Source organism: Chlorocebus sabaeus, chromosome 6 (genome assembly GCF_047675955.1).
Source record: "Chlorocebus sabaeus isolate Y175 chromosome 6, mChlSab1.0.hap1, whole genome shotgun sequence".
NCBI lineage: Eukaryota > Metazoa > Chordata > Mammalia > Primates > Cercopithecidae > Chlorocebus > Chlorocebus sabaeus.
In genome coordinates this window covers 23,070,395-23,097,769 of record NC_132909.1, presented here as the reverse complement: position 1 = coordinate 23,097,769, position 27,375 = coordinate 23,070,395, and the positions used below count along the sequence as shown (strand labels likewise).

General features: G+C 49.0%; 1 protein-coding gene across 1 annotated transcript; it reads right to left on the bottom strand.

Moving 5' to 3' along the window:
* Positions 1-408: 408 nt before the first annotated feature.
* Positions 409-13,911, bottom strand: PRODH2 (proline dehydrogenase 2). Its single transcript, XM_007998482.3, has 10 exons — positions 13,708-13,911; positions 13,436-13,632; positions 13,210-13,348; positions 13,038-13,124; positions 7,809-7,889; positions 7,574-7,729; positions 7,329-7,495; positions 3,606-3,716; positions 2,508-2,593; positions 409-640 (listed from the first exon to the last, which is right to left on the bottom strand). The coding sequence occupies exons 1-10, from the start codon at positions 13,879-13,881 to the stop codon at positions 456-458; spliced, it is 1,383 nt and encodes a 460-aa protein (XP_007996673.2). The 5' UTR covers positions 13,882-13,911; the 3' UTR covers positions 409-455.
* Between the last annotated feature and the right edge of the window lie 13,464 nt (positions 13,912-27,375).

Below are 27,375 nucleotides of genomic sequence, written 5' to 3'. Positions count from 1 at the left end.
CCACGCTCAATCTCTTTTTTTTTTTTTTTGAAACACAGTCTCTTTCTGTCACCCAGACTGGAGAACAGTCTGGATACAGTCATAGATCACTGCAGCCTCAAACCCCTGGGCTCAAGTGATCCTCCTGCCTCAGTCTCCTGAGCTGGGACCACAGGCATGCACCACCATGCCTTACTGATGTAATTTTTTGTAGAGAAAGAATATTGCTATGTTGCCCAGGCTGGTCTCGAACTCCTAAACTGAAGGAAGCCTCCCACCTTGGCCTCCCAAAGCACTGGGATTATAGGCAAGAGCCACCACTCCCAGCCTAACGATCTCTCTTGAATTGCAAAACCCCTAGCTTGGACTGGCTGAGGTCAAGATGAGCCCTTCCACAAGGAGGCGGTGTCAGTGCAGGACAGCAGCTTCGGCAGTGCCTAAGGACCTTTATTGACCACATGACCCCCTCAGGGGTGCTAGTGGGGTATCCTTCGGCGTCCTGGCAGCAGGCGCCGCCACAGTTCTTGGCTGAGCAGCTCCTGTTCCCTGCGGACACCCTGAAGCACGCTCCGGTTTTCCTGGGCCCTCCGGATCAGGTAGGGGATTACCTCCTCCAAGGAGCCATAGGGGATGGACTTATACACTACATAGCCGGCCTGCCCTGCAGGGGGAGTGGGTTTTGTTTTTTCATTTTTGGTGTTTTTCTGAGACAGAGTCTCACTCTGTTGCCCAGACTGGAGTGCAGTGGCATAGTCTCCGCTCACTGCAACCTCCGCCTCCCAGGTTCAAGTGATTCTCCTCCTGCTTCAGCCTCCTGAGTGGCTGGGATTATAGGCGTGTGCCACTATGCCCGGCTAATTTTTGTATTTTTAGTAGAGACGGGGGTCTTACCATGTTTGCCAGGCTGGTCTCGAACTCCTGACCTCAGGTGATCCGCCTGCCTCAGTCTCCCAGAGTGCTGGGATTACAGGCGTGAGCCACTGCACCCGGCCTATTTATTTTGTTTTTGAGACAGAATCTGGCTCTGTTGCCCAGGCTGGAGTGCAGTGGCATGATCTCAGCTCACTACAACCTCCGCCTCCTGGGTTCAAGTGATTATCCTGCCTCAGCCTCCCCAGTAGCTGGGTTACAGGCATGCACCACCATGCCCAGCCAATTTTTGTAGTTTTAGTAGAGACGGAGTTTCACCATGTTGGCCAGGCTGGTCTTGAACTCCTGACCTCAAGTGATCCACCCACGTTGGCCTCCCAAAGTACTGGGGTTGCAGGTGTGAGCCACTACGCCCTGCCCCAGCTAATCGTTCTTATTATTTGTAGAGGTGGAATCTCACTATATTGCCCTGGCTGGCCTCAAACTCCTGGGCTCAAGTGATCCTCATGCCTTGGCCTCCCAAAATGCTGGGATTACAGGCGTGATCCACTGCATCCAGCCTGCATTTTAAAAAATCTTAGTTATTACAATGGTGCCAAGAGAGTAAGGAATTTACTAATCCAAGAATCAAGAGAAAGTGAGGCCAGGTATGGTGGCTCATGCCTGTAATCCCAGCACTTTGGGAGGCTGAGGTGGGCAGATCACCTGAGTTCAAGAGTTCGAGACCAGCCTGGCCAACACGGTGAAACCCGTCTCTACTAAAAATACAAAAATTAGCCAGGCATGGTGACAGCTGCCTGTAGTCCCAACTACTTAGGAGGCTGAGGCAGGAGAAATTGCTTGAACCCAGGAGGCAAAGGTTGCAGTGAGCCAAGATGGCACCACTGGACTCCAGCCTGAGTAACGGAGCAAGACTCTGTCTCTAAATAAATAAATAAATAAATAAATAAATAAATAAATAAGAAAATGAGAACCCAGAGAGAGAAGGGACACACAGTAAGCCACTTCTGCCCTGAAAGCAAAACCGAGCTGCTATTTGATGACTTCACAGAGTTTTGGGAGGACATTGAGTCAGACTTCAAGCCTGACTGAGGTGAGAGTTATAAGGGAGAACTTCCCCAAGTTAAACCAGAACCCAAAAAGCTACACCCTCAGAGTAAGAGTTAATAAACAGTCAACACTGCAACCTTCCCCCAGTCCCAGGAAATGGTCTTGGTCGTAAACAGATCAAGGAACAAAACAGAAAAATCCACCTCTGCGAAGTTGGGGCTATGGGTTAACCCCCTTATGTATTTGTAGTTCAAATTTGCACCAGTGAGGTGTCTCAAGAAACCTCAAGCTGTGAATTTAGGATAAAGTGATTTTGTTCTGCTTAGCACCTGGCAGAAGGAAACGTTAATTATCTGGTGTGGGCCCTGAGGAGCAAAAGGAGTAAAGATAACAAAACACACAAGAAATAATACACCATGATCAAGAACCAGCAGAAATGACAGACGGCAGACACAGAGACACAGCCTTGGAAGGCCCACAGACACTGGAATGACAGATCTCTCTGGAAGGATCTGGAGGCTGGGCCTTGGTTGGGAATAGGAGAAGGACTCTGGCTGGGAGGGAGTGAGGCCTGGGGCTTGGTGGGGGTGGGGGAGACATTCACATACCCAGTGCCAGAGAGACGTGGTCACACATGCCCAGAAGTTGTCCGAAACAGACAGTCCCGTCCAGAGGAATGCCCAGCTCCCACATGCTGCAGAAAAGACCACATCATCACTCCAGACCGTGGCTGCATCTAGAGCTTAGAGTCAGCCACTATGCACCCGTATGGCAGCTCCAGTAATTCAAATATTGAAGTATTTCCAAACTCAATGATACATAATAAGTCGTTTGCATTCCTTGAAGGTCCCCCAGGGACTCCCAGCCACTTCCCTGGAGCTCTCAGACCTCCTTATGCCCCAGCAAATAAGGGGCGACATCTTGTCCATCTGGGACCTATAAGGACCTACAGGTGTAGCAGGGGTTAATGTGTTTATTTGTTTTAAGAGGTAGGGTCTTGCTTTGTTATCCAGGCTGGAGTGCAGTGACTCAAGCACTGCTCACTGCAGCCTCAACCTCCTGGGCTCAAGTGATCCTTCCACCTCAGTCTCCCGAATAGCTGGGACTACAGGTGTGCACCACCACACCCAGCTTTTTTTTTTTTTTTTTTTTTTTAATTTGGTATAGAAATGGGATCTTTCTGTGTTTCCCAGGCTAGTCTGAAACAGTCCTCTGCCTCAGCCTCCCAAAGTGCTGGGATTATAGGCATGTGCCAACCATGCCCGGCTATAAATTTTTGTTGTTGTTGTTGTTGTTTGTTTGTTTTTGAGACAGTCTGGCTGTCACCCAGGTTGGAGTGCAGGTGCACGATCTCGGCTCACTGCAAGGTCCACCTCCCAGGTTCACGCCATTCTCCTGCCTCAGCCTCCCGAGCAGCTGGGACTACAGGCGTCCGCCACCACACCTGGCTCACTTTTTTGTATTTTTTAGTAGAGACGGGGTTTCACTGTGTTAGCCAGGATGGTCTCGATCTCCTGACCTCGTGATCCGCCCGTCTTGGCCTCCCAAAGTGCTGGGATTACAGGCGTGAGCCACTGCGCCCGGCTTTAAATATTTTTAAAATTCTCCCCAGAACACCTCTGTCCATCTCTGGCATTCGAGCAAGGGAGAGGAAGCGAGGGCCCTTTTGTGGGCACCTATTTCCCGCCCATCCCTCCACCTCATACCGCTTGGTTGCCTGGCGAACAGATTCCTCATTGTGGGAAGCCACCATGAGGTGGCACATGGGGCCGTGGCGGGCCACGCGCGTCAGCATCAGTTCCAGGCAGCGGCTGTAACTGAAGGGAGATGCTCTGTTCAGCTCACCTAGTGAGCGAGGCTCAGGCCCCAGGGACTGGGGTAGGTGGGGTGCTCCTAAGCGAGGGATCTCTGGAACCAGTACCCTGTTCCATCTGCACCAGTTGTAAGGGACATCCCTTCTCTGAGCCACTTTCATCTTTTGGGTTTTTTTGGGGGGATTTTGTTTGTTTTTGAGATGGAGTCTCACTCTCTTACCCAGGCTGGAATGCAGTGATAATCTCGGCTCACCGCAACCTCCACCTCCCAGGTTCAAGTGATTCCCCTGCCTCAGCCTCCTGAGCAGCTGGGATTACAGGTATGCACCATCACACCCAGCTAATTTTTGTATTTTTAGTAGAGACGGGGTTTCACCATGTTGGTCAGGCTGGTCTCGAACTCCTGACCTCAGGTGATCTGCCCACCTCAGCCTCCCAAAGTGCTGGGATTACAGGCGTGAGCCACCGCGCCCAGCCCCATGTTAGTCTCTTGTCACTGTGAGTTTCCGAGGAGCACTGTTGTGAGGATGGTGTGAGATAAGAGGGGTATGAAGTCTTTGGGACAGTGGCGACGGTGTCACAGGAGAGGGTCGCATCATGTGCACGAGATGACATTTCCCCAAGGTTATCACTGCTGCATTGTCAACAGAACATCACTAGCAACAGCTCAGATGTCCATAAATGGGGAACTGGCTAAGGAAACTGTGAAAAGGAAGGAGGACACTGGGTACTGATATGGAAGAGGAAAAAGACTGGCAAACGCCTTGCAAGCATGCTGCAGGCCACGGGCCACCCTATGTACTTCACATCCTCTGTGGGTCTTCCCCATCGCCCCCCAGACCTGTTTTCCACCCTTCTCTGCCCCTCAGGAAGAGACACTTTTGCCCCACATCCCCCATGGAGTCATGTGCAGGAAGGAGTGTGAGTGTCTCACCTCAGCCCCTCCCTGCTCACCCTGACTGTGCTCTCTGTGTGACCACAGCTCCCTAAGGTGGCCCCTTTCCTTCAACTACAGCATAGGGGTCGAAATAGCTTCCTAGGCCAGGCGTGGTGGCTCACGCCTGTAATCCCAGCACTTTGGGAGGCCGAGACGGGCAGATCACGAGGTCAGGAGATCGAGACCATCCTGGCTAACACAGTGAAACCCCATCTCTACTAAAAATACAAAAAATTAGCCGGGTGCGGTGGTAGGCGCCTGTAGTCCCAGCTACTCAGGAGGCTCAGGCAGGAGAATGGCGTGAACCTGGGAGGCGGAGCTTGCAGTGAGTCGAGATCGCGCCACTGCACTCCACCCTGGGCGACAGAGCGAGACTCCGTCTCAAAAAAAAAAGAAAAAAAGAAATAGCTTCCTAATAACTTCCCTGACTTTGCCTACACTTCCTTTTCGTTTTGTTGTTTTTTAGAGACTGGGTCTCACTCTGTTGCCCAGGCTGGAGTGCAGTGGCGCGATCTCACCTCACTGAATCCTCCAACTCCTGGGCTCAAGTGATCCTCCCACCTTGGCCTCCCAAACTGCTGGGATTACAGGTGTGAGGCCCTGCGCCTGGCCCCTGACACTTCTATAAACAGCCCCTTCGCCAAATTTCCTTTAGTTAAAACCCTTTGTGCGGAATTCTGTTTCCTTTGGAAAAAGCTAATCACTCATCTAATTCTCAAATCAGCTCTAGGAGGCAGTTGTTCCTATTCCCTTTTTACAGAGTAGGGAGACTGAAACTGAGAAGGGTTCCATCTCTTGTCCCCAGGTCACACAGCTAGAGGTGACCAGGCTGGGATTTGAACTCAGGCTGTCTGATGCTCCAGAGCCCAGGCTCCTTATCGGTAGGCTATTCTGCCTTTAAAATGCACAGTGGAGGCGGGACATGCTGGCTCACGCCTGTAATCCCAGCACTTGGGGAGGCCAAGGCAGGAGGGCTGCTTGAGCCTAGGAGTTTGAGACTAGCCTGGGCAACATAGGGAGACCCTGTGTCTACAAAAAAAAAAAAAAAAAAAAATTGTTGGACATGGTGATATGCGCTGGTGGTCTTAGCTACTTGGGAGACTGAGGTGGGAGGATGGCTTGGGCCTGGGGAGTCAAGGCTGCAGTGAGCCAAGATCGCACCACTGCACTCCAGCCTGGGAGACAGAGTGCAACCCTGTCTCAAAAATAAGTTAAAGAACAAATGAAAAATGCCAAATATACAAGGTCACATATTGTGTGATTCCATTTATATGAAATGTCTAGAATAGGCAAATCCACAGAGACAAAAAGTAGGTTAGTGGTTTCCAGGGGCTGAGGGGAGGAGGGAACAGAAAGCGACTGACTTCTCACTGGTATGAGGTTACTTTTTGGGGTGATGAAAATATTATGGAATCAAACAGTGGTGACAGTTGCGCAATTTTGGGACTATACTAAACTCTGCTGAATTATACATGTTAAAATTGTGAATTCTATGATATGTGAATTATATTTCAATTTTAAAAATAATAGAAATAATAATAATAATAATAATTATTATTATTTTGAGACAGAGTCTCACTCTGTCACCCAGGCTGGAGTTCAGTGGTGCAATCTTGGCTCACTGCAACCTTTGCCTCCCGGGTTCAAGTGATTCTCCTGCCTCAGCCTCCCAAGTAGCTGGGATTACCAGTGCAAGCCACCACACCTGGCTAATTTTTGTATTTTTAGTAGAGACAGGGTTTCACCATGTTGGCCAGGCTGGTCTCAAAACTCCTGACCTCAAGTGATCTGCCTGCCTCAGCCTCCCAAAGTGCTGGAATTACAAGCGTGAGCCACCATGCCTGGCCATAATTTTTTATTTTTAATGTTTTTACAGATGGGATCTTGCTATGTTGCTCATATTGGGCTTCAGCAATCTTCCTACCTTAGCCTCCCAAGTAGTTGGGATGACAGGCACACACCACTGTCCCTGGCTTGGTGCCAGTTAAGCCGATGGTACACAAACGTGCCCTGGAGCCCCTGCAGATCTCGGACATGAGCCTAGATTCCAAACATGGCTAGGCCACCTGCTCTGTAACGTGGGTGAGTCCCTGTGGCCCCCAGAGAAGGTACCAAGAAGCAAAGATATAAGGAGGTGAGGGATGGGGCCATGCTGCTGTCTGCAGTGGGAATGTCCCAGGTAGCGGGAACAGGAAGTGCCAAGCCTGTGGGTATCATGGAGGAGGCCAGTGTGGCTGCAGTGGAGTGAGGGAGAGGAAGAGAAAGTTAGGGAAGTGACAGGGACCACAGCATGTGGGGCTTAGAGGCCACTGCAGGCGTTTCTTTTTGGTTTTTTGTTTGTTTGTGTGTTTGTTTTGAGACAGAGTCTCACACTGTTGCCCAGGCTGAAGTGCGGTGGTGCAGTCATGGCTCGCTGTAGCCTTGAACTCCTGGCCTCAAGTGATCCTCCCACCTCAGCCTCCTAAGTAGCTGAACTACAGGCACGTGCTACCATACCCGGCTATTGTTAAAATTTTTTAGAGATGAGGTCTCCCTATGTTGCCCAGGCTGGTCTCCAACTCCTGTTCTCAAGTGAATCTCTAGCCTCAGCCTCCCAAAGCACTGGGATTGAAGGTATGAGCCACTGCACCCGACCATTAGGTGTTATTTCCTGCAGAGGCTGGCTGGCCCAGGCCTACCTCTGACTGGTGGCCTCATAGTCAGGCTGAGTGGGGTCCTTCATCCCATGAAGCTGGGCCACCGCTCTCTCCTTGTCCAGATAGGCACCTCGTACCAGCTTCACTCCAAAGGCCAGGCCGGCCCTGTGTGCGGCCTCTGCGTCCCTCCCCAGCCGCTCGAATGTGTCCTGTAGGGCACGCGGGCACGTTCTGGTAGGTCAGGGTGTGCGGACCCCAGCCTGCACCTCCCAGAACACACTGCACACCTTTAGACAGGCCTGGTAGGTGTTCCACACCCAGGGCCCGCCTTCCCCTGGGCTGTTCCAGCGCACGGCCAGGGCAGCCACCAGCAGCGAGAGCGCAGGGTTCAGTGAGGTGTACTCCGCATCCACCAGGAGCCGCACGTGCTGGGCCCGGGCATACTGAGGGTGACAGAGACGGCGGTCAGGGTCCTGGGTGTCCACAGGGGCAGTGGAGCCAGACCCCAGCAGGAGGGGTTACCTGGGCCACCCGATGCAAGCGGCTGAGGGAGGCCTGGAGGTGCTGGTTCTGCTCGTTGTTGAGGCAGGAGACCTGGAGGTTCTAGAGGGCAGCAGGGGAAGTGGAAAAAAGCTTAGAAGTTGCTAGAAATCTAAAAATGAGCAATATCAGTTAGGTACTTTTAATTGAGGGAGTTATGAGCCTAGAATCAGGGTTTGAATCCAGGCTCCACCACCTATTGTGTGACTTGGGTAAGTTATATAACCTTTCTGGGCCTCAGTTTTTGTTTGTTTTTTGAGATGGAGTATTGCTCTGCTGCTCAGGTTGGAGTGCAGTGGCATGATCTCAGCTCACTGCAACCTCCGCCTCCTGGATTCAAGTGATTCTCCTGCTTCAGCCTCCCAAGTAGCTGGGATTACAGGTGCTCGCCACCATGCCTGCCTAATATTTGTACTTTTAGTAGAGATGGGTTTTCACCATGTTGCCCAGGCTGGTCTCGAACTCCTGACCTCAAGTGATCCACCCACCTTGACCTCTGAAAGTGCTGGGATTACAGGCGTGAGCCACCGTGCTCAGCTCTCCCTGCTACTCTTTGAACATGACGGGCAACTTCCCACCTCCAGGCCTTTACCTGCTGCCATGTTTCCTTCAAGTATTTGCTCTAATGTCACTTTCTAAACATGGTTTCCCAGCTATACATTGGCAACTTCTTTTCCTGTTCCTCAGCCTTATTTTCCCCTACTTGTTACGTACTGATTTTTGTTTTGTTTTGTTGAGACAGAGTCTTGCTGTATTGCCCAGGCTGGAACGCAGTGGTGTGATCATGGCTCACTGCAGCCTCTACCTCCCCAGCTCAAGCAATCCTCCTGCTTCAGCCTCCCAAGTACCTAGGACCACAGTCACCCACCACCACGCCTGGCTAATTTTTTACTATTTGTAGAGTCAAGGTCTTCCTATGTTGCCCAGGCTGGTCTCAGACTCCTGAGCTGAAGTGATCCTCCCACCTTAGCCTTCCAAAGTGCTGGGATTCTGACTTTGGTTTTAATTATTGTCTCTTGCCCCTGACTTGCAAGGAAGTGCCTCGAGGTCAGGGATTTTGCCTTCATGCCTCCTCGGCCCCTAGCACCGTGTCTGGAACAAGATAGATGTTCAGCAAACACTTTGGGAGTGGATACTCTTGTAACATGGAAGTAACAATTATTCCGAACTCAGAGTCTTATGCAGATTCATCTGGCTGAATGTGAGCTGCTGGTGACTCCAGGGAGTCCGGCTGGGTTCAGAGAAGTTGGGAAATGGAAGAAAGAGGAACAGGTGGGGCTGAAAGCTTTATTATATCCAATAAGGTCGATACGGATGACAGGCCTAGGCTTGCTCATGGAATTTGGAGGCAGGTTGGGCTGGAAGCTGCAGCCCTCCCATGGTGGGGAGAATGGTGCCTCCTGGAGGAGGGAAAAGCTGGGGGCAGCAGCCTCGTTTCCTCTTCCCCCGACAGAGGATTGTCTCCCCCTTGACTTGGGGCATAGTCTCAGGCCCTCAGGGAGCTATTTCAGACACCCACCAAATATTTAACTCATTTAATCTTTACCACCCTCTGATGTAGCAACTGTTATTGTCCCCCATTTTCTAGATGGGGAAACTGGGGCACAGAGCAGGGAAGTCACTTGTCAAAAGTCACACAGCTAACTCAGGGCAGACATGAGGTTTGAACCTCAGCCTTTCCAGAGCCTGGGTCTTTCTCTCTTTTCCTTCTCTCCCTCCCTTCCTTCCTTCCTGCCTCCCTCCTTTCTTTCCTTTCCTTTTTTTTTTTTTGAGACAGGGTCTCACTCTGTCTCCCAGGCAAGAGTGCAGTAGTGTAAGTTCAAGTGATTCTCCTGCCTCAGCCTCCTGAGTAACTGGGACTATAGGCAAGTGCCACCACTTTTGGATAATTTTTGTATTTTTAGTAGAGATGGGGTTTTACCACGTTGTCCAGGCTGGTCTCAAACTCCTGACCTCAAGTGATCCACCCCCACTTAGCCTCTCAAAGTGCTGGGATTACAGGCATGAGCTACGGCACCTGGCCCTCTTTCTTTCTTTTTCTTTTCTTTTTTTTTTTTTTTTTTAGAGACGGGGTCTCTCATTCTGTCACCCAGGCTGGAGTGAAGTGGCACAATTTTTAGCTCACTGCAGCCTCAAACTTGCCAGCTAAAGCAATCCTCCCAACTTAACCTGCTGAGTAGCAAGGATTACAGGTGCCTGCCACCACATCCAGCTAATTTTAAGAATGTTTTTGTAAAGACGGGGGCTTACTGTATTACTCAGGCTGGTATTGACCTCCTGAGCTCCAGTGATCCTCCTGCCTTAGCCTCCACACCAGGTGTGCACCAGCACACAGGCTAAGTTTTTAATTTTTTATAGAAATGGGGTCTCACTATGTTGCCCAAGCAGGTCTTGAACTCCTGGGCTCAAGTAAGCCTCCAATTTCAGCCTCCCAAAATGCCGATTACAGGCATGAGGCACCGCACCCAGCCTGTTTTAATCCTTAAAACCACCGAGAAGTTGCTGTCACTCTCCCCACAGGAATAAACTAAAGCTCATGAAGAGATGAACTCCTTACTCTCCAAAGCTGAGTTTCTGAACCATGAAATCTTGTTTCTATGTGTTCTCTGACATACTTTATAAATTACAAATAAGGCCAGGTACAGTGGCTTATGCCTGTAATCCCAAAACTTTGGGAGGCCAAGGCAGGCGGATCACGAGGTCAGGAGTTCAAGACCAGCCTGGCCAACATAGTGAAACCCCATTTCTACTAAAAATACAAAATTTAGCTGGGCATGGTGGCACACACCTATAGTTCCAGCTACTCGGGACGCTGGAGCAGGAGAATCGCTTGAACCTGGGAGGTGGAGGGTGCAGTGAACCGAGATCGTACCACTGCACTCCAGCCTGGGCAACGGAGCCAGATGCCATCCCCTGCCCCTGACAAAAAAAAAAAAAGGCCGGGCGCGGTGGCTCAAGCCTGTAATCCCAGCACTTTGGGAGGCCGAGACGGGCGGATCACGAGGTCAGGAGATCGAGACCATCCTGGCTAACACGGTGAAACCCCGTCTCTACTAAAAAATACAAAAAACTAGCCGGGTGCAGTGGCGGGCGCCTGTAGTCCCAGCTACTTGGGAGGCAGAGGCAGGAGAATGGCGTGAACCCGGGAGGCGGAGCTTGCAGTGAGCCGAGATCGCGCCACTGCACTCCAGCCTGGGCGACAGAGCAAGACTCTGTCTTAAAATAATAATAATAATAAATAGATAAATAAAAATTACAAATGAAAAATTAGAAAAAGAAACATCAGCATGTCCACTGTAGCATTGTTTGGGAGGGTGGAGACACAGAGGCCGCCCAGGGGTTCACCCCAGGAGAGGTAAACCATGCAGCAGCCAGTGGCAAGAGGATTCTTGAGGCACCAGCCTGTGCAATACAGTGCGACCCTTTCTCTACAAACAGTTTTAAAAATTAGCTGGACATGATGGCTCATTCCTGTAATCCCAGCTACTTGGGAGGCTTAGGTGGGAGGATTGCTAGAGCTCAGGAGTTCGAGGCTACAGTGAGCTGTGATCATGCCACTGCACTCCAGCCTGGGTGACAGAGAGAGACCCTGTATAAAAACAAAACCAAAACCAAAACAAAACTTTGTGTGGATCTTAATATCAGTGGAAAAAATAAGAAGTAGAGTGAGATAGCTGATAAGATGCTTTTGTGTAAATTTAAAACATTCTCTCGATTGATGGAGATGGGCAGGAGGGAACTACGCAGTGATGGAAATGTTCTAAATCTTTTTCTTTTTTTTTTTTTGAGACAGAATTTTGATCTTTTTGCCCAGGTTAGAGTGCAATGGCATGATCTTGGCTCATTGCAACCTCCGCCTCCCCGGTTCAAGTGATTCTTTTGCCTCAGCCTCCCCAGTAGCTGGGATTACAGGCGCACGCCACCACACCCGGCTAATTTTGTATGTCTAGTAGAGACAGGGTTTCACGATGTTGGCCACGCTGTTCTTGAACTCCTGACCTCCAGTAATCCATCCGCCTCAGCCTCCCAAAGTGTTGCGATTACAGGCGTGAGCCACTGTTCCCGGCCATGTTCTAAATCTTGATAGGGATTTGGATTGCTCAAGTGTGTGTTTTGGTCAAGGTTCATTAAGGGGCACATTTACAATGTGTGTAGTTCATTGTTTTATCTTGAAAGAAAAAAGTACTGGGAATAATTATTGGGCTCTAATTAATGAGCCCATTATTCACATCCTGAAGCATTCAGGGGGAAAACATACTGTCTGCAATTTACTTTGAAATGCACCAAAAAATAAGATAGATGGATGGATGGATAGAGGAATAGAAGGATAGATATGATTTCAAACGAGTATAGTTAAAGGTGGCAGGTACATGGATGTGCATGTACAATTCTTTTTACTTTTCTGTATATTTGAAAATTTGTATAATAGAATATTGGGGAAAATATGCCCCCCACGAATGGTATACACCTGGCAAAACAAAATCATAGAAACAAAAAGATATGCATTATACAAGATAGGAGGCTGGGTGTGATGGTTCACACCTATAATTCCAGAACTTCAGGAGGCTGAGGCTGGGGGACTGCTTGAGGCCATGAGTTAGAGACCAGCCTGTGCAACACAGTAAGACAGAAAGAGAGAGAGAGAGAGAGAGAGGAGGGAGGAGAGAGAGAAGGAAGGAAGGAAGGAAGGAAGGAAGGAAGGAAGGAAGGAAGGAAGGAAGGAAGGGAGGGAGGGAGGGAGGGAGGGAGGGAGGGAGGGAGGGAGGGAAGAGAAAAAGAAAAAGGAAGGAGTGAGAGAGAAAGAAAGAAAAAAAGATGGAGTAGGGTTGAAATAGAATATAGAGATAAAAAGGAAATAATGATTGTATGAACAAACTAAGATCCCATTGGCCTAATCAGAACCTACACCCAGCCAGCTCACACCTGTGCGGCTGTGTTGACTGAGGACACATTGATGTACCTCCTTCTAGTTGATAAACAGCTTCTATCCCAGTCCCTCCTCTGAGAGCCTCCAGCCTCCAGGCTCCTCCCTGAGAACCCAGATGACCCTGATTCCATCCATTTCAACCATGCCTGGGAGCTACAGCTGCATTTCTGCTGGCTGTTCCAAGGCTGGAGGTGGCCGTGAGCATTTTGAACATCTGGCGTGCCATGTGGCCGCATCTGAGTCCAAGGCACACTGTCCCTGACAGTCCCGCTTGAGATCCTTACCTGCCCAGAGTCCATGGCTTCAGCCAGCCTCTCGGGGCTCAGCTCCAAGGAGGCTCCTGGCCTTCTGACCCATGAGGCTAGCTCCTTCTGAAATGGGGTGGTAGGTGGGGTGGTGAGGGGAGCCCGGTGGGCAGCCGCGCCCTCCTGGCACCCCCATCTTTGCACTCCTTACACAGAGCCGAGCGCTGGTCAGCGCCGTCACCTTCAGCTGCATGAGGCTGGCTTCAGCCAGGCTGGGGGGCTCCAGGAGGTCCCGCGACAGGTCCACACACCGCAGCATAGCGCCGAGGTTCCCCTCATACCAGGCCTCACTGCCCAGCCAGCAGGCGTCAGGTCCCGACCTGCGAAGTCCCTTCCTGCGTCCTCCCAGCCTCCCTGGGCCCTGGCTCCCTACTCACCCGCTCTTGGCAGCAGAGTCCGGCTCCTCCTCAGTGGGCACTGCCAGCAGTGGTCGGAGGCTGAGGGTCCGCAGCTGCTGCACACAGCCCCTCACCTCCTCTACTGTCTCACCAGCCACAAACTGCCCATAGACGGATGCTCGGAGAAACGCGCCTGAGAGCCGGGAGCCCAGGAGTCGCTGAGACCAGGCCTGGAGCTGGGTGAAAGACAGCGAGGGCTCAGCACCAGGCTACGGGGAGCCTCCAGGCTGGTCCTCGGGATCGCTCCTCACCGCCAGCCCGTGAGTGACGAGTGGGGGCCAAGCACACAGCCGGAGAACCAGCAAGGCCCGTGTCAGCTCTCCTGTGCCCTTGAGGTGGAAGGCGCCACCATCAAAGCTCAGGGGCTGCCAGCCCCTCGCCAGGGGACCAGCTTGGGAACAGAGCGGGTAACAGGTCCGGAGCATCCTGGGTCCCTGGCTGCCTCCACACCAGGGAAGGTGCTCTGGAGGCAGCAGGTTCACCAACTGCCCCTTGCCCAGACTGGGGGCAGTGACTGATTAACTGGGCAAAGCCTCAGGATCACAGGCTCCTTGAGGGCAATTAATTATTAACAAATGGGGACAGAGTTCAGAGTAACGGTAACGGGAGGCGAACCCCCAATAACAGCCCCCAACAATCCTCAGCACAACAGCCTGCACTTACTAGGTAATCACCACATACTGGGGAAAACAGGGGCTCTGGGGCAAGGATCCCTGGGTTCAGGACATTGGGCTTTGTGATCCAGGACGAGCTACTTAACCGCTTTTGTGGCAATTGCTTCCTCCACCTCCCAAGTAGCTGGGATTAGAGGTGCGTGTGATCACACCGAGGGTAATTTTTAATTGTTTTTTTTTGGTAGAGACGGAGTCTCACTATGTTACCCAGGCTGGTCTTGAACCCCTGGACTCAAGCAGTCCTCCCACCTCGGCCTCCCAAAGAGCTGGGATTTCAGGCATAGAGCCACGGCACCCGGCTCTCACATTATAAGTCTTTTTTTAAAGCTATAACCTATGTTCATACATTCCTGAATGTACATTTCACCAAAAAAGTTAAAAAAAATTAATCATAGTATCAGTTTCCCAGAGCTGTTGTGTGGATCCAGTTAATGGACATATACAACCTGGTACACAATCTGTGTTTAGTAAGCACTGGCTGTGGTCATTAAGTGCTGTGTGTATATAATCTCTTTGATGCTTGTCTTCATGATGAAGCATGTACCATTAATCACCCCTGGTTTGGGCATCCCCAAGGCCACGTCAGGTTCAGTCATTCTCTAGACAGACTCACAAAACTCAGAAAAGCCATGAGACTCACGGTTATGGTTTGTTACAGTGAAAGGATACAGATTAAAGTTAGCAAAGGGAAGAGGTGCAAGGAGATGCCAGGAGCAAGCTTCTAGTCATCCTCTCCCAGTGGAGTCAAGAGATCAGCGCTCAATTTTCCCAGCATGCATGGAGAATTGCAATCAGGGAAGCTGACCAGAGCCTTGATGACCAGGGTTTTTGTTGGGGTCAGTCACCTGGGCATGGCTGACTGCCTGCATGACTGACCTTGTCTCTAGCTCCTCCAGAGGTCAAGCTGATACTGCATGGCCCAAGGTCCCCAGATAAACAGAGATACTCTTTTAAAAACTTTTTTGAGACAGAGTCTCACTCTGTAACCCAGGCTGGAGTGCAGTGGCACGATTTTTGGCTCACTGCAACCTCCGCCTCCCAGGTTCCAGCAATTCTCCTACCTCAGCCTCCCAAACAAAAATACTTTTATCAAGCAGGATAATACAAAGGCTTAGAGGTTACCTCCCAGGAGCTGAGCGAGGTTAAACCTTTACTACACAACCCCCAATTCACAGATGTTAAAAGTGGAGGCTCAGCCGGGCAAGGTGGCTCACGCCTGTAATCCCAGCACCTTGGGAGGCCAAGGCAGGTGGATCACCTAAGGTCAGGAGTTCAAGACCAGCCCAGCCAACCTGCTGAAACCCTGTCTCTACTAAAAATACAAAACTTAGCTGGGTGTGGTGGCATGCGCCTATAATCCCAGCTTCTCAGGAGGCTGAGGCAGGAGAATCACTTGAACCCAAGAGGTGGAGATTGCAGTTAGCTGAGATCACGCCACTGCACTCCAGCCTGGGCGACAAGAGCAAAACTCTGTCTCAAACAAACAAACAACAACAGAAAGTGGAGGCTCAGAGAGATGGAGACACCTGCCTAAAGTCACACAGCCAGTTGGTGGCCAAGTGCAGATTTAAGACCTCTTTCCCTGAGACACCAGACTGTAAATTTTTTTCTTTTTCTTTTTTTTTGAGACGGAGTCTTGCTCTGTTGCCCAGGCTGGAGTACAATGGCGTGATCTCGGCTCACTGCAACCTCCGCCTCCTGGATTCAAGTGATTCTCCTGCCTCAACCTCTTGAGTGCCTGAGATTACAGGCACACGCCATCACGCCCAGCTAATTTTTGTATTTTTAGTAGAGACAGGGTTTCACCATGTTGGCCAGGCCAGTCTCGAACTCCTGACCTCAAGTGATCCACCTGCCTCGGCTTCCCAAAGCGCTGGGATTACAGGCATGAGCCACCATGCTGCCTGCAAGATTTTTACTATCTTTTTCTGCTGTCTTTTCTTTAGTACATGATCCACAGAGCCGAGTGACAACAGCCAGGTTAGAATCCAGCAAAGCCTGAGCTTAAAAAGTCTTTTCAAAAATTTTTTTTTTTTTCTGTAGAGACAGGGTCTTGCTGTATTGCCCGTATTGCCCAAGCTAGTCTCAAACTCCTGGCTTCAAGGAATCCTCTCACTTTTGCCTCCCAAAGTGCTGGGATTACAGATGTGAGCCACCACGCCAGCCCTTTGAGCTTTTTTTTTTTTTTTTAAAAAATCACATGCATTGTTCATATTTTTAAAAACTAAAACAATACAAAAGGAAACAGAGTGAAAAGTTAGTCTTCGTCTCACTCCTGAATTTCTGTGCACCAGTTTCTTCACTCTAAGGCGACAGGGTATCCTTGCAGAGATAGTTCACGCGTAGAAAGTTGCATGAACTTTCTAAAGTTTCTATAGCACCTGTATATTTCCAGCACCTATATATCATCTTTATTCATTACATACATGAAAAAACACTACTTGTGTTTTTGCACACGGCTTTTGAAATTTTTATTTTTAATTTATTCATTTTTGAGATAGGGTCTCACTCTGTTGCCCAGGCTGGAGTGCAGTGGCACAGTTTTGGCTCACTGCAGCCTCAACCTCCCAGGCTCAGGTGATCCTCCCACCTCTGCCTCCTGAGTAGCTGGGACTATAGGCACATGCCACTATGCCAGCTAAATTTAAAAAAAAATTTTTTTTTTCTTTTCCTTTTTTTTGAGATGGAAGGTCTCACTCTGTCACCCAGGCTGGAGTGCTCCAGCATGATCATGGCTCACTACAGCCTCAAACTCCTAGGCTCAAACAATCCTCCTACCTTGGCCTCCCAAACGCTGAGCTTATAGGCATGATCCTCTGTACTCAGCCTGCCTTTTTGGTTTTTTTTTTTTTGCTCCGTCTTGTTCTGTCGCCCAGGCTGCAGATCTCGGCTCACTGCATCTTCTGCCTCCCAGGTTCAAGAGATTCTCCTGCCTCAAGTAGCTGGGATTACGGGCGCGTGCCACAAAGCCTGGCTAATTTTTGTATTTTTAGTAGAGGTGGGGTGTCACCATTTTAACCAGGCTGGTCTTGAATTCCTGACCTCAGGTGATCTGCTCACCAAGGCCTCCCAACGTGCTGGGATTACAGGCATTAGCCACCTCGCCTGGCCTTTTTTTTTTTTTTTTTTTTTAACAATTATCTTGAAGGATCATTGACATCTCAGCACATATAGCTCTGATGTAAATTTGAAAGGTTTTATGTTATTTCTTCCTTTTGTCTTTGATAATTTACCAGTGAAGCCATCTGGACCTGGAATTTTCTTTGTGGGAAGGTTTTTAAATAATGAGTTTGATTTCTTTAATAAATATAGAGCTCTTTGAATTTTCTGTTTCATCCGTGTTAACATTCATATGTTGCGTTTTTCAAGGAAATGTCATTTGTCAAATCTGTTGATGTTAAGTTGTTCATAATATCCTCTATATTATTTTAATGATTCCAGAATTTGTAGTGATAACTTCTCATTCTTAATACTGGTAATCCCTGTTCTCTCTCTTTTCTACTCTAACAGGGAATTTTATCAATCTTATTGATCTTTTAAAAAAACCAGTATTGCTTGTTTGGTTTTTGTTTCGTTTTTCTTTTTTTGAGACAGAGTCTTCCTCTGTCACCCAGGCTGGAGTACAATAGCGCGATCTCTGCTCACTGCAACCTCTGCCTCCCAGGTTCAAGCGTTTCTCCTGCTTCAGCCTCCTGAGTAGCTAGGATTATAGGCGCCCGCCACCACGTCCGGCTAATTTTTGTATTTTTAGTAGAGGCGGGGTTTCACCATGTTGGCCAGGCTGGTCTCGAACTCCTGACCTGAGGTGATCCGCCTGCCTCGGCCTCCCAAAGTGCTGGGATTACAGGTGTGAGCCATAGCCCCTTCCTCAATACTGGCTTCTTTAAAAAGCCCAGGCCAGTCGTCTTGTAGAATGCCTCCTATATTAGATTTGTCTGATTATATCCTTATGATGTTATTTAATGTATTCCTTTATCTTGTATTTCCTGTAAACCAGAGTTTTGATCTAGAGCACAATGTATTAGACCACCTACTGGTGACCACTGTGTTGTCTCCAGAGTGCCCGGTCCCTAACCACCATGGTACTAGGCCTGCCAGGCTCATGAATGGCTTCGACAGGATAGCAGCAGACAGGGTGAGAAGCTGGGTTCTAAGCCCCCACACACTCACCATTGGGAGACCACAAGCAGCTAGAGGTGAGGGAGATATGTATTGGGACAGGAGAGAGGCCTGAGGCAAAACAGTCTTTTGGGATTAGCTTGTGAGGGACCTGGATTATTCTTTAGGAAAGGCTGCTGTTAGCCCGGCCTGGTGGCTCACGCCTGTAATCCCAGCACATTGGGAAGCCAAGGCGGGTGGATCACCTGAGGTCGGGAGTTTGAGACCAACCTGGTCAACAGGGTGAAACCCCATCTCTACTAAAAATACAAAAATTAGCCGGGCGTGGTAGCAGGCTCCTGTAATCCCAGCTACTCGGGAGGCTGAGGCAGGAGAATCGCTTGAACCTGGGAGGCGGAGGAACCTAGTGGGCCGAGATCGCACCACTGTACTCCAGCCTGGGCGACAGAGCTAGACTCCATCTCAAAAAACAAAAAACAAAAAACAAAAAAAAAAGAAAAAAGAAAAAAAATGAACTAAGAGTGATGTGTCACTCATCCCTCTGACGCTTTCCCATGAGTGAGTGTCCCTCTCCCAGTCCTGCCCTCACTGATGGTTCCCAGGAAGGCTCCTATCCCAGCGGCACTCTCCGGTGCTCAAGAATAAAGAAAAAAACTCCTTATATACTCTGCCACCCCCAATATCAGTGTCTCACCTGGGCTGCCCACTGAGATCACCTGGGGAGCCTCTTTCTTGTCACTTTTTTTTTTTTTTTTCACTGCAAGCTCCGCCTCCCGGGTTCCCGCCATTCTCCTGCCTCAGCCTCCCCAGTAGCTGGGACTACAGACGCCCGCCACCGCGCCCGGGTAATTTTTTGTATTTTTAGTAGAGACGGGGTTTCACCGTGGTCTCGATCTCCTGACCTTGTGATCTGCCCGCCTCAGCCTCCCAAAGTGCTGGGATTACAGGCGTGAGCCACCGCGCCCAGCCTCTTGTTACTTTTTAAATGATTATGCAATAAAAATAATTTTTTCCCTTTGGTGTACAGTTCAGTGAATTTTAGCACTTGCATAGATTCCTTCAAACACCGCCCTCATTTGTAATCAGGATAAGAACAGTTCCATCATTCCCAAAGCTTTTTTACAGTCCTACCCTCACCCCATCCCTAACCCCTGACAACCACTTATCTCTTTCCATTGCCATAGTTGTCTTTTCGAGAATGTCAAATATATGGAATCACAGAGTGCAGAGGCTAAAGCAACTCCATTTTTTTCTTTAAGAGACAGTGCTTTGCTCTGTCACCCAGGCTGGAGTGCAGCGGCATGATCATGGCTCACTGTAACCTTGAACTCCTGGGCTCGAGTGAGTCTCCTGCCTCAGCCTCCTGAGTAGTAGAGACTACAGGCACACACCACCATGCCTGGCTAGTTTTTAAATTTTTGTAGAGACGGGGTCTCCCTCTGTTGCCCAGGCTGGTCGTTTACTCCTGACCCCAAGAGGCAATCCTCCTGCCTCAGCCTCCCAAAGTGTTGGGGTTAGAGGCGTGAGCCACCACGCCCCACCAACAGCCCCATTTTGGATGCTAACCCATCTTACCGGCTTCTGATTACCCCCAGTTCTGGGACGGCCTCCGAGATTTCCAGTTCATCTGTTGACCCCTGTGTAAAAGCAGGCACTTACTGGAATCCTGCCCTCAGGTCAAAGCAATCTTGATGTTATTTTGCTTTTCAATTGTCCTCCACATCCCCTCTGAAGCAGATATGCCCTTTCCTGCTTGTCTACAAGCCCTGCACCTCAGGGGTAATGATAGGGACCCACCATCCGATCTTGTTAGAGAGGGTTCTTGGATCTCCTGCAAGAAAGAATTCAGGGCGAGTCCACAGTGCAAAGCAAAAGCAAGTTTGTTAAGAAAGTTTATTAAGAAAGGCAGTGGCTCATGCCTGTAATTCCAGCCCTTTGGGAGGCAGAGGCAGGCGGATCCCCTGGTGGTTCAAATGTTCACCCAGGTGAAGAGCCGTGGCCCCTACAATCGGGCACCTTAGCCTCTCTAACTGGGATTCTCCCTCCCTCTTTGGCTTTTCACTGTCCCTGGAACACACCCAGATTCCTGCTGTTGCATTCCCACTGTTCCTTTTCCCTGAAAACTCCACCCTTCCTTCTTTCCCTAATTAACTCCCACCTGCCCTCAGGTGTCAGGGTTTAAGACACCCCCTCAAGGAGGTCTGCCCTGAGCAGCCCCTCCCAGATGAGGGGGAGTTTTACCCTTTCACATTTTAACACCAGCCTTGTAGCTCTTGTCATGTTTATTCATCTGTGAGTGAAGACTCAGTTTCTCTCCCCACACCCCTGCTAGACTGTGAGCACCATGAGGTCAGGGGGTCATGTTTGCTTTTGTCATTAATTTATCCCTACTGCTTAGCACAGGACTTATTTTTGTTGAATGGACTTATTTTTGTTGAATGGGTAACTAATTTAATGGATTTCTTTGGCATTTGCTGGACAAGGGACTTGTAGATTGCATCACATCAATTCAAGAAGATTCTGGATAAGACCCATCTTTTTTTTTGTTTTTGAGACAGGGTCTCACTCTTTCGTCCAGGCCCAGGCTACAGTGCACGATGTGGGCTCACTGCAACCTCGGCCTCCCACATTCAAGCATTCTCCTGCCTCAGGCTCCTGAGTAGCTGTGATTACAGTCGCAGGTGGTGCACGCCACCATGCCTGGCTAATTTATATATACATAAATATATACATATTATATATTTTAGTAGAGACGGGGGTTTCACATTGTTGGCCAGGCTGGTCTCAAACTCCTGACCTTGTGATGCGCCCGCCTCGGCCTCCCAAAGTGCTGGGATTACAGGTGTGAGCCACCGCACCCGGCCTGGAAGTTTTTTTGTTTTTTTCTTTTTTTTTTTCTTTTTCTTTTTTTTTTTTTTTTTTGAGACAGAGTCTTGCTCCGTCACCAGGCTGGAATGAATGCACGGCGCGATCTCGGCTCACTGCAACCTCCGCCTCAGCCTCCCAAGTAGCTGGGACTACAGGCGCGCGCCGCCACGCCCAGCTAAGTTTTTGTATTTTTTTTTAGTAGAGACGAGGTTTCACCATGTTGGCCAGGCTATCTCGAACTCCTGAGCTCAGGCAATCCGCCCGCCTCGGCTGTCCAAAGTGCTGGGATTACAGACGTGAGCCACCATGCCCGGCCTGGAGGTTTTTGTTTTTAAAGCAGCTCTTAGAGCCAGGCCGGCAATCTTTAATATGCAAATGTAGGCCGTTAGAAACTGGGTCCACCCAAACATGGCGATTCCCCAGGCCTTCTTGCCCTTGCCCCACATATTCCTGGCAACATGGCCGCCCCCACATATCCCCATGTGTGTAGAACATCGTGGCGCCATGTATTTGCATATTAAAAAACTAGGGTGGGAAAGCCAGCTTTTTTCGTGGGCTACATGAATAACATGCCCGGTCAAACCAATCCCCTGAGTCCTGTGCAAATCAGACACCGCCTCCCCCAGCCTCTATATATACCTGGCTGGTTTCCACCCCACTTGGGGTCTCCTCTTCGTGCTCTGGAGCCCCTCATCCGTCTGTCTCTGTATGGGGGAGCTTCTTCCTTCTGCCCTCTCCCTTCTTTCAGGCCTATTAAACGCTTGGCTCCTTAAAACTACTCCACCTGTGTCCATGTCATTTTATCTAATTGGACTCCAGAGGAAGAACCTGGTGTTTCTCCATTCATCGGAGCTGTATCAGAATGATCCAGCACAGAAAGACAAACAGTTGGACATATGAAAGGAGGGCATACATCAGGTGTTTATGAAAGTCTCAAACTTACAAATTAGGCGGGGCGTGGTGGCTCACGCATGTAATCCTAGCACTTTGGGAGACTGAGGCTGGTGGATAACCTGAGGTCATCAGTTTGAGATCAGCCTGGCCAACATGGTGAAACCCCATCTCTACTAAAAATACAAAAATTGGCTGGGTGTGATGGCGCGTGCCTGTAATTCCAACTACTCAGGAGGTTGAGGCAGGAGAATCACTTGAACCAGGGAGGTGGAGGTTGCAGTGAGCCGAGATGGCACTATTGCACTCTCCAGCCTGGGCGAGTGAGACTCCGTCTCAAAAAAAAAAAAAAAAAAAAAAGGTAGAAATTAGAAAGAATAGAAGAGAAGCAATCTTGGAAAAAATAATGGCTGATAATTTTCCAGAACTGATGAAAAATACAAATTCACAAAGAAGCAAAGATATCCTAAGCTAGATAAAACAAAAGAGGCCGGGTGTGGTGGCTCACACCTGTAATCCCAACACTTTGGGAAGCCGAGGTGGGCAGATCAGGAAGTCAGGAGTTCGAGACCAGTCCGGTCAATATGGTGAAAATCTGCCTCTACTAAAAATACAAAAATTAGCCAGGCATGGTGGCACGTGTCTGTAATCCTAGCTACTTGGGAGGCTGAGGCAGAAGAATCGCTTGAACCCGGGAGACAGAGGTTGCAGTGATCTGAGATCCCCCATTGCACTCCAGCCTGGGTGACAGAGCGAGACTCCATCTCAAAACAAACAAACACTAAAGAAATCCATGCCTAAACACATCATACTGAAATGCCAGAACACTGAAGATACCGAGGTCTATTATTTATCTTTGCATCCTCCAGCATGTAGCCTGGACTAGATGCTCCACCAATTTTATCAAATCAAGAGGGTGGGTATCCCAAGTTGAGACCACAGACAAATTAAAGGCAAGGAGGTAGAAACAAATATGGCAAATATGGCTATAGGAAGGAAAAGCATTTTTGTCACTTATCTGAAGCACACAACCTGGATTGGGGGAAAGTGAAGTTGAAAATGAGAGTGTGGGAGAGGGAGAGACTAGATGAGGAGACTTTTATTTTAATTTTTAGAGACAGGGTCCTGTTCTGTCACCCAGGCTGGAGTACAGTGGTATGATTGATTATAGCTCACTGCAGCCTTGAACTACTGGGCTCAAGGGATCCTTCTGCCTCAGTCTCCCGAGTAGCTGGGACTACAGGAGTGTGCCACCACAGCTGGGTAATTTTTGTATTTTTTGTAGAGATGGGGTCTCTCTGTGTTGCCGGGGCTGGTCTGGAACTCCTGGTCTCAAGTGGTCCTCTCGTCTCAGCCTCCCAAAGTGCTTGGATTACAGACATGAACCACCCACACCTGGTCACTGGGGAACCCTGAGTGCCCAGCAAAACAGGTAGAACACAAAGAGCTGCTTGACAGTAGCCATGGAAGGTTCTGGAATAAAGTTCCCAGCCAGTCCTTCTGTGGGCGATCATCCATTTTGTGGTAAGAGGCAAAGGGGCTCTAACTCCGGCACAGAGGTGGGAGAGTCCACCTCTTATTTGCTCTGATTGGGTCACCAGGTGACCCCATACCAATCACTGGGGTTGAAGAATAAGGTATTCCAGCCAGCTCCGGTGCTGTGCCTGTTTCTGGAGCCTTGAGAGTGCTCAGCCAATGCACAAAACCTGCCTGGGGCGCGGTGGCTCACACCTGCAGTCCCAGCACTTTGGGAGGCCCAGGAGGGTGGATCACCTGAGGTCAGGAGTTTGAGACCAGCCTGGCCAACATGGAAAAACCCCTTCTCTACCAAAAATACAAAAATTAGCTGGGCGTGGTGGCGGGCACCTGTAATCCCAGCTACTTGGGAGGCTGAGGCATGAGAATCGCTTGAACCGGGGAGGCAGAGGTTGCAGTGAGCTGAGATCGCATAACTGCACTCCAGCAGCAACACAGGTGCACTCTGTCTCTAATTAATTAATTAATTAATTAAAACCAAAACGAAACAAAAAACTGGACTCATGCGTGACTCTGATGGTTCCAGGAGGTGATACATATACAGAACATAGAATGTGGTCTGGCATGTGTGAGCAGCTCATAAATGCTGTCTGTCACTGCTGCTGCAGCAATTCAATAGCTTCCTGCCACCCACAGGATAAAGCACAAACCCATAAGATGACCTTTGTGGTTTATCTTTGACCATCCCACTAGCCTTAATTCCTGCCACTCCCTGACTTCGGGGTTATTCTCCAGCAACAATTTTAGGGAAATCCCTTCCCACACTGTGTTCCTGGAGTCTTCTTTGCCTCAACCCCCTGCACAGCTTCTTATCCCTTAATACTGAAGTTTGGTGACAGCTTAGGTGCAGAGGGCACGCCAGCCATTTTTAATCTTCAGCACAGACCTCTCCCCTGAGCTCTGGAACGCAATGTACACACACACACACACACACACACACCCCACACACACGCTCATTCAGAATCCCCTCATGGATTGGTTCCTCTCCAATGGGACACTACCGCACCCTGGTGGGAGCTTGGGAAATTTGCATAACTGTTTTTGGCTGCAGCATTGATTGGAGGGCGTTACAGGCGTCTAGAGGTAGGGACCAGGAATGCTGGACGTGGAAATCTGCATCCAGAACAGCTTGTAAATGTCTTTACAGGCACTTCTGTGGCTAAAAAAAGTTTATAGTTATCTGAAATTATTAATTAATATAACACATCTACACATACATACAAAATTTTGGTATGGTTTAAAATATATTGACATTTTCTGAAATGAAACTATGATGTAATTTCATTTTTATTTATTTATTTATTTTGGAGACAGAATCTCGCTGTGTTGCTCAGGCTGGAGTGCAGTGATGCCATCTCAACTCACTAGAACCTCTGCCTCCCGGGTTCAAGTGATTCTCCTGCCTCAGCCTCCCGCCTGTGCCACCACGCCCAGCTAATTTTTTGTATTTTTAATCCAGATGGGGTTTCACCATGTTGGCCAGGCTGGTCTCGAATTCCTGACCTCAAATGATCCTCCCGCCTTGGCCTCCCAAAGTCCTGGGATTACAGACATGAGCCACTGTGCCTGGCTTCTAATTAATGTAAAGAAAGTGAAGAGTGTGTACTTTTTTGTTCAGAATGGTACCAACGTTTGTACATCATATCAGAAAAATCATAATTCCAACCACAATGCCACCTACGAGATGTAATGTAAAATTCTGAATGAAGTATAGCACACATAAAGAAATGTGCCCTGGCCGGGCGCGGTGGCTCACGCCTGTAATCCCAGCACTTTGGGAGGCTGAGGCAGGCGGATCACGAGGTCAGGAGATTGAGACCATCCTGGCTAACACGGTGAAACCCATCTCTACTAAAAATACAAAAAATTAGCCAGGCATGGTGGCGGGCGCCTGTAGTCCCAGCTACTCGGGAGGCTGAGGCAGGAGAATGGTGTGAACCCAGGAGGCAGAGCTTGCAGTGAGCCGAGATCGCACCACTGCACCAGCCTGGGGACAGAGCGAGATTCTGTCGCAAAAAAAAAAGAAAAAGAAAAAAGAAATGTGCCCATATCACGTGTTCAGTATGAATTTTCAGAGAGTGACCAGAAAGTAAATTTGGCGGAAGTGACACTTGATAACTAACACCCAAGTCAAGAAAACAACTTTGTAATCCCAACACTTTGGGAGGCCAAGTCAGGAGGATCACTTGGGCCCAGGTGTTCGAGACCAGCCCGGACAACATAGTGAAACTCTGTCTCTACAAAGAAAAAAAGTAGCCATGTGTGGTGGTGCACACTTGTAGTCCCAGCTACACAGGAGGCTGAGGTGGGAGGATCACTTAAACCCAAGAGTTGGAGGCTGCAGTGAGCCATCATCGCACCACTGCACTCCAGCCTGGGAGACAGAGCAAGACACCATATCAAAAAAAAAGAAAAAAAAAGAAAAGAAAACAACATTATGCGCATTCTCACCCCAAGCCTTCCTGCTGTCAGTTTCAATAACCATTCCCCTCTCTCCCAAAGGTAACCAGACTCTTTGTTTGTTTGTTGAAACAGGGTCTGGCTCTGTTGCCCAGGCTGGAGTGCAGTGGTGTGATTATGGCTCACTGCAGCCTTAAATTCCTGGGCTCAAGCAATCCTCCAGCCTCAGCCTCCTGAGTAGTTGAGACTACAGTCACAAACCCCCATGTGCAACTGATTTTTGTATTATTTTGTAGAAATGGGGTTTCACCATTTTGCCCAGTCTGCTCTCAAACCCCTGGTCTCAAGCAATCTACATATCTTGGCCTCCCAAAGTGCTGGGATTATAGGCATGAGCCTCCACACCCGGCTCAGGTTATGCACTTTTATAGTCAGTAGTATTAGTAACATGTGGTTGTATCCTTCTCCATAATTTTTTTTTTTTTTTTTTTTTTTTTTTTGAGACAGAGTCTCACTCTGTTGCCCAGGCTGGAGTGCAGTGGCATGGGTTCGGCTCACTGCAGCCTCTGCCTCCTGGGTTCAAGCGATTCTCCCACTTCAGCCTCCCGAGTACTACCACACCCAACTAATTTTTGTATTTTTAGTAGAGATGGGGTTTCACCATGTTGGCCAGGCTGGTCTTGAACTCCTGACCACTTTGGGAGGGACAAGGCAGGTGGATCACAAGGTCAGGAGTTCGAGACCAGCCTGACCAACATGGTGAAACCCTGTCTCTACTAAAAATACAAAAAGTTAGCTATGCGTGGTGGTGGGCGCCTGTAGTCCCAGCTACTCGGGAGGCTGAGGCAGGAGAATCACTTGAAATAAGGAGGCAGAGAATGCAGTGAGCTGAGATCGCACCACTGCACTACCAGCCTGGGTGACAGAGTAAGACTCTGTCTCAAAAAAATAATAATAAAATAAAATAAAAAATGTTGTAGGTTTTTTCTTTGAAAAGGAAAATATACAATTACATGTTGTTGGCTGTGGATATATTTGAAAAAAAAGAAAAAATATACAATTAGAAAATTCTACTGTTAGGAATGAAGTCACCTTTTAATTACAGGGAAATCATTTAGATCTTAATGTATTTGTGTATTCCAGTGCTGTGGTGTAAAAACTTATTTTAGTCTGTGCTGATAAAAAATAACATTGTCATTCAACAGTTGGGGTGTATTTGTAAAAAACAAAACCAAAGAAAAATAAATATATTGACAAAAACGTGAACTAGAAAGTTTTGATAATATGGTTAATCAAGTAGAAGTGGTGGTCTGAAGAAAGTCTGTTCTTCATGGAAACAGGTGGACTTCTCAGCTATCCTGCTATTCAACAGAAAGATGGAGCCAGGCGTGGTGGCTCATGCCTGTAATCTCAGCACTTTGGGAGGCCGAG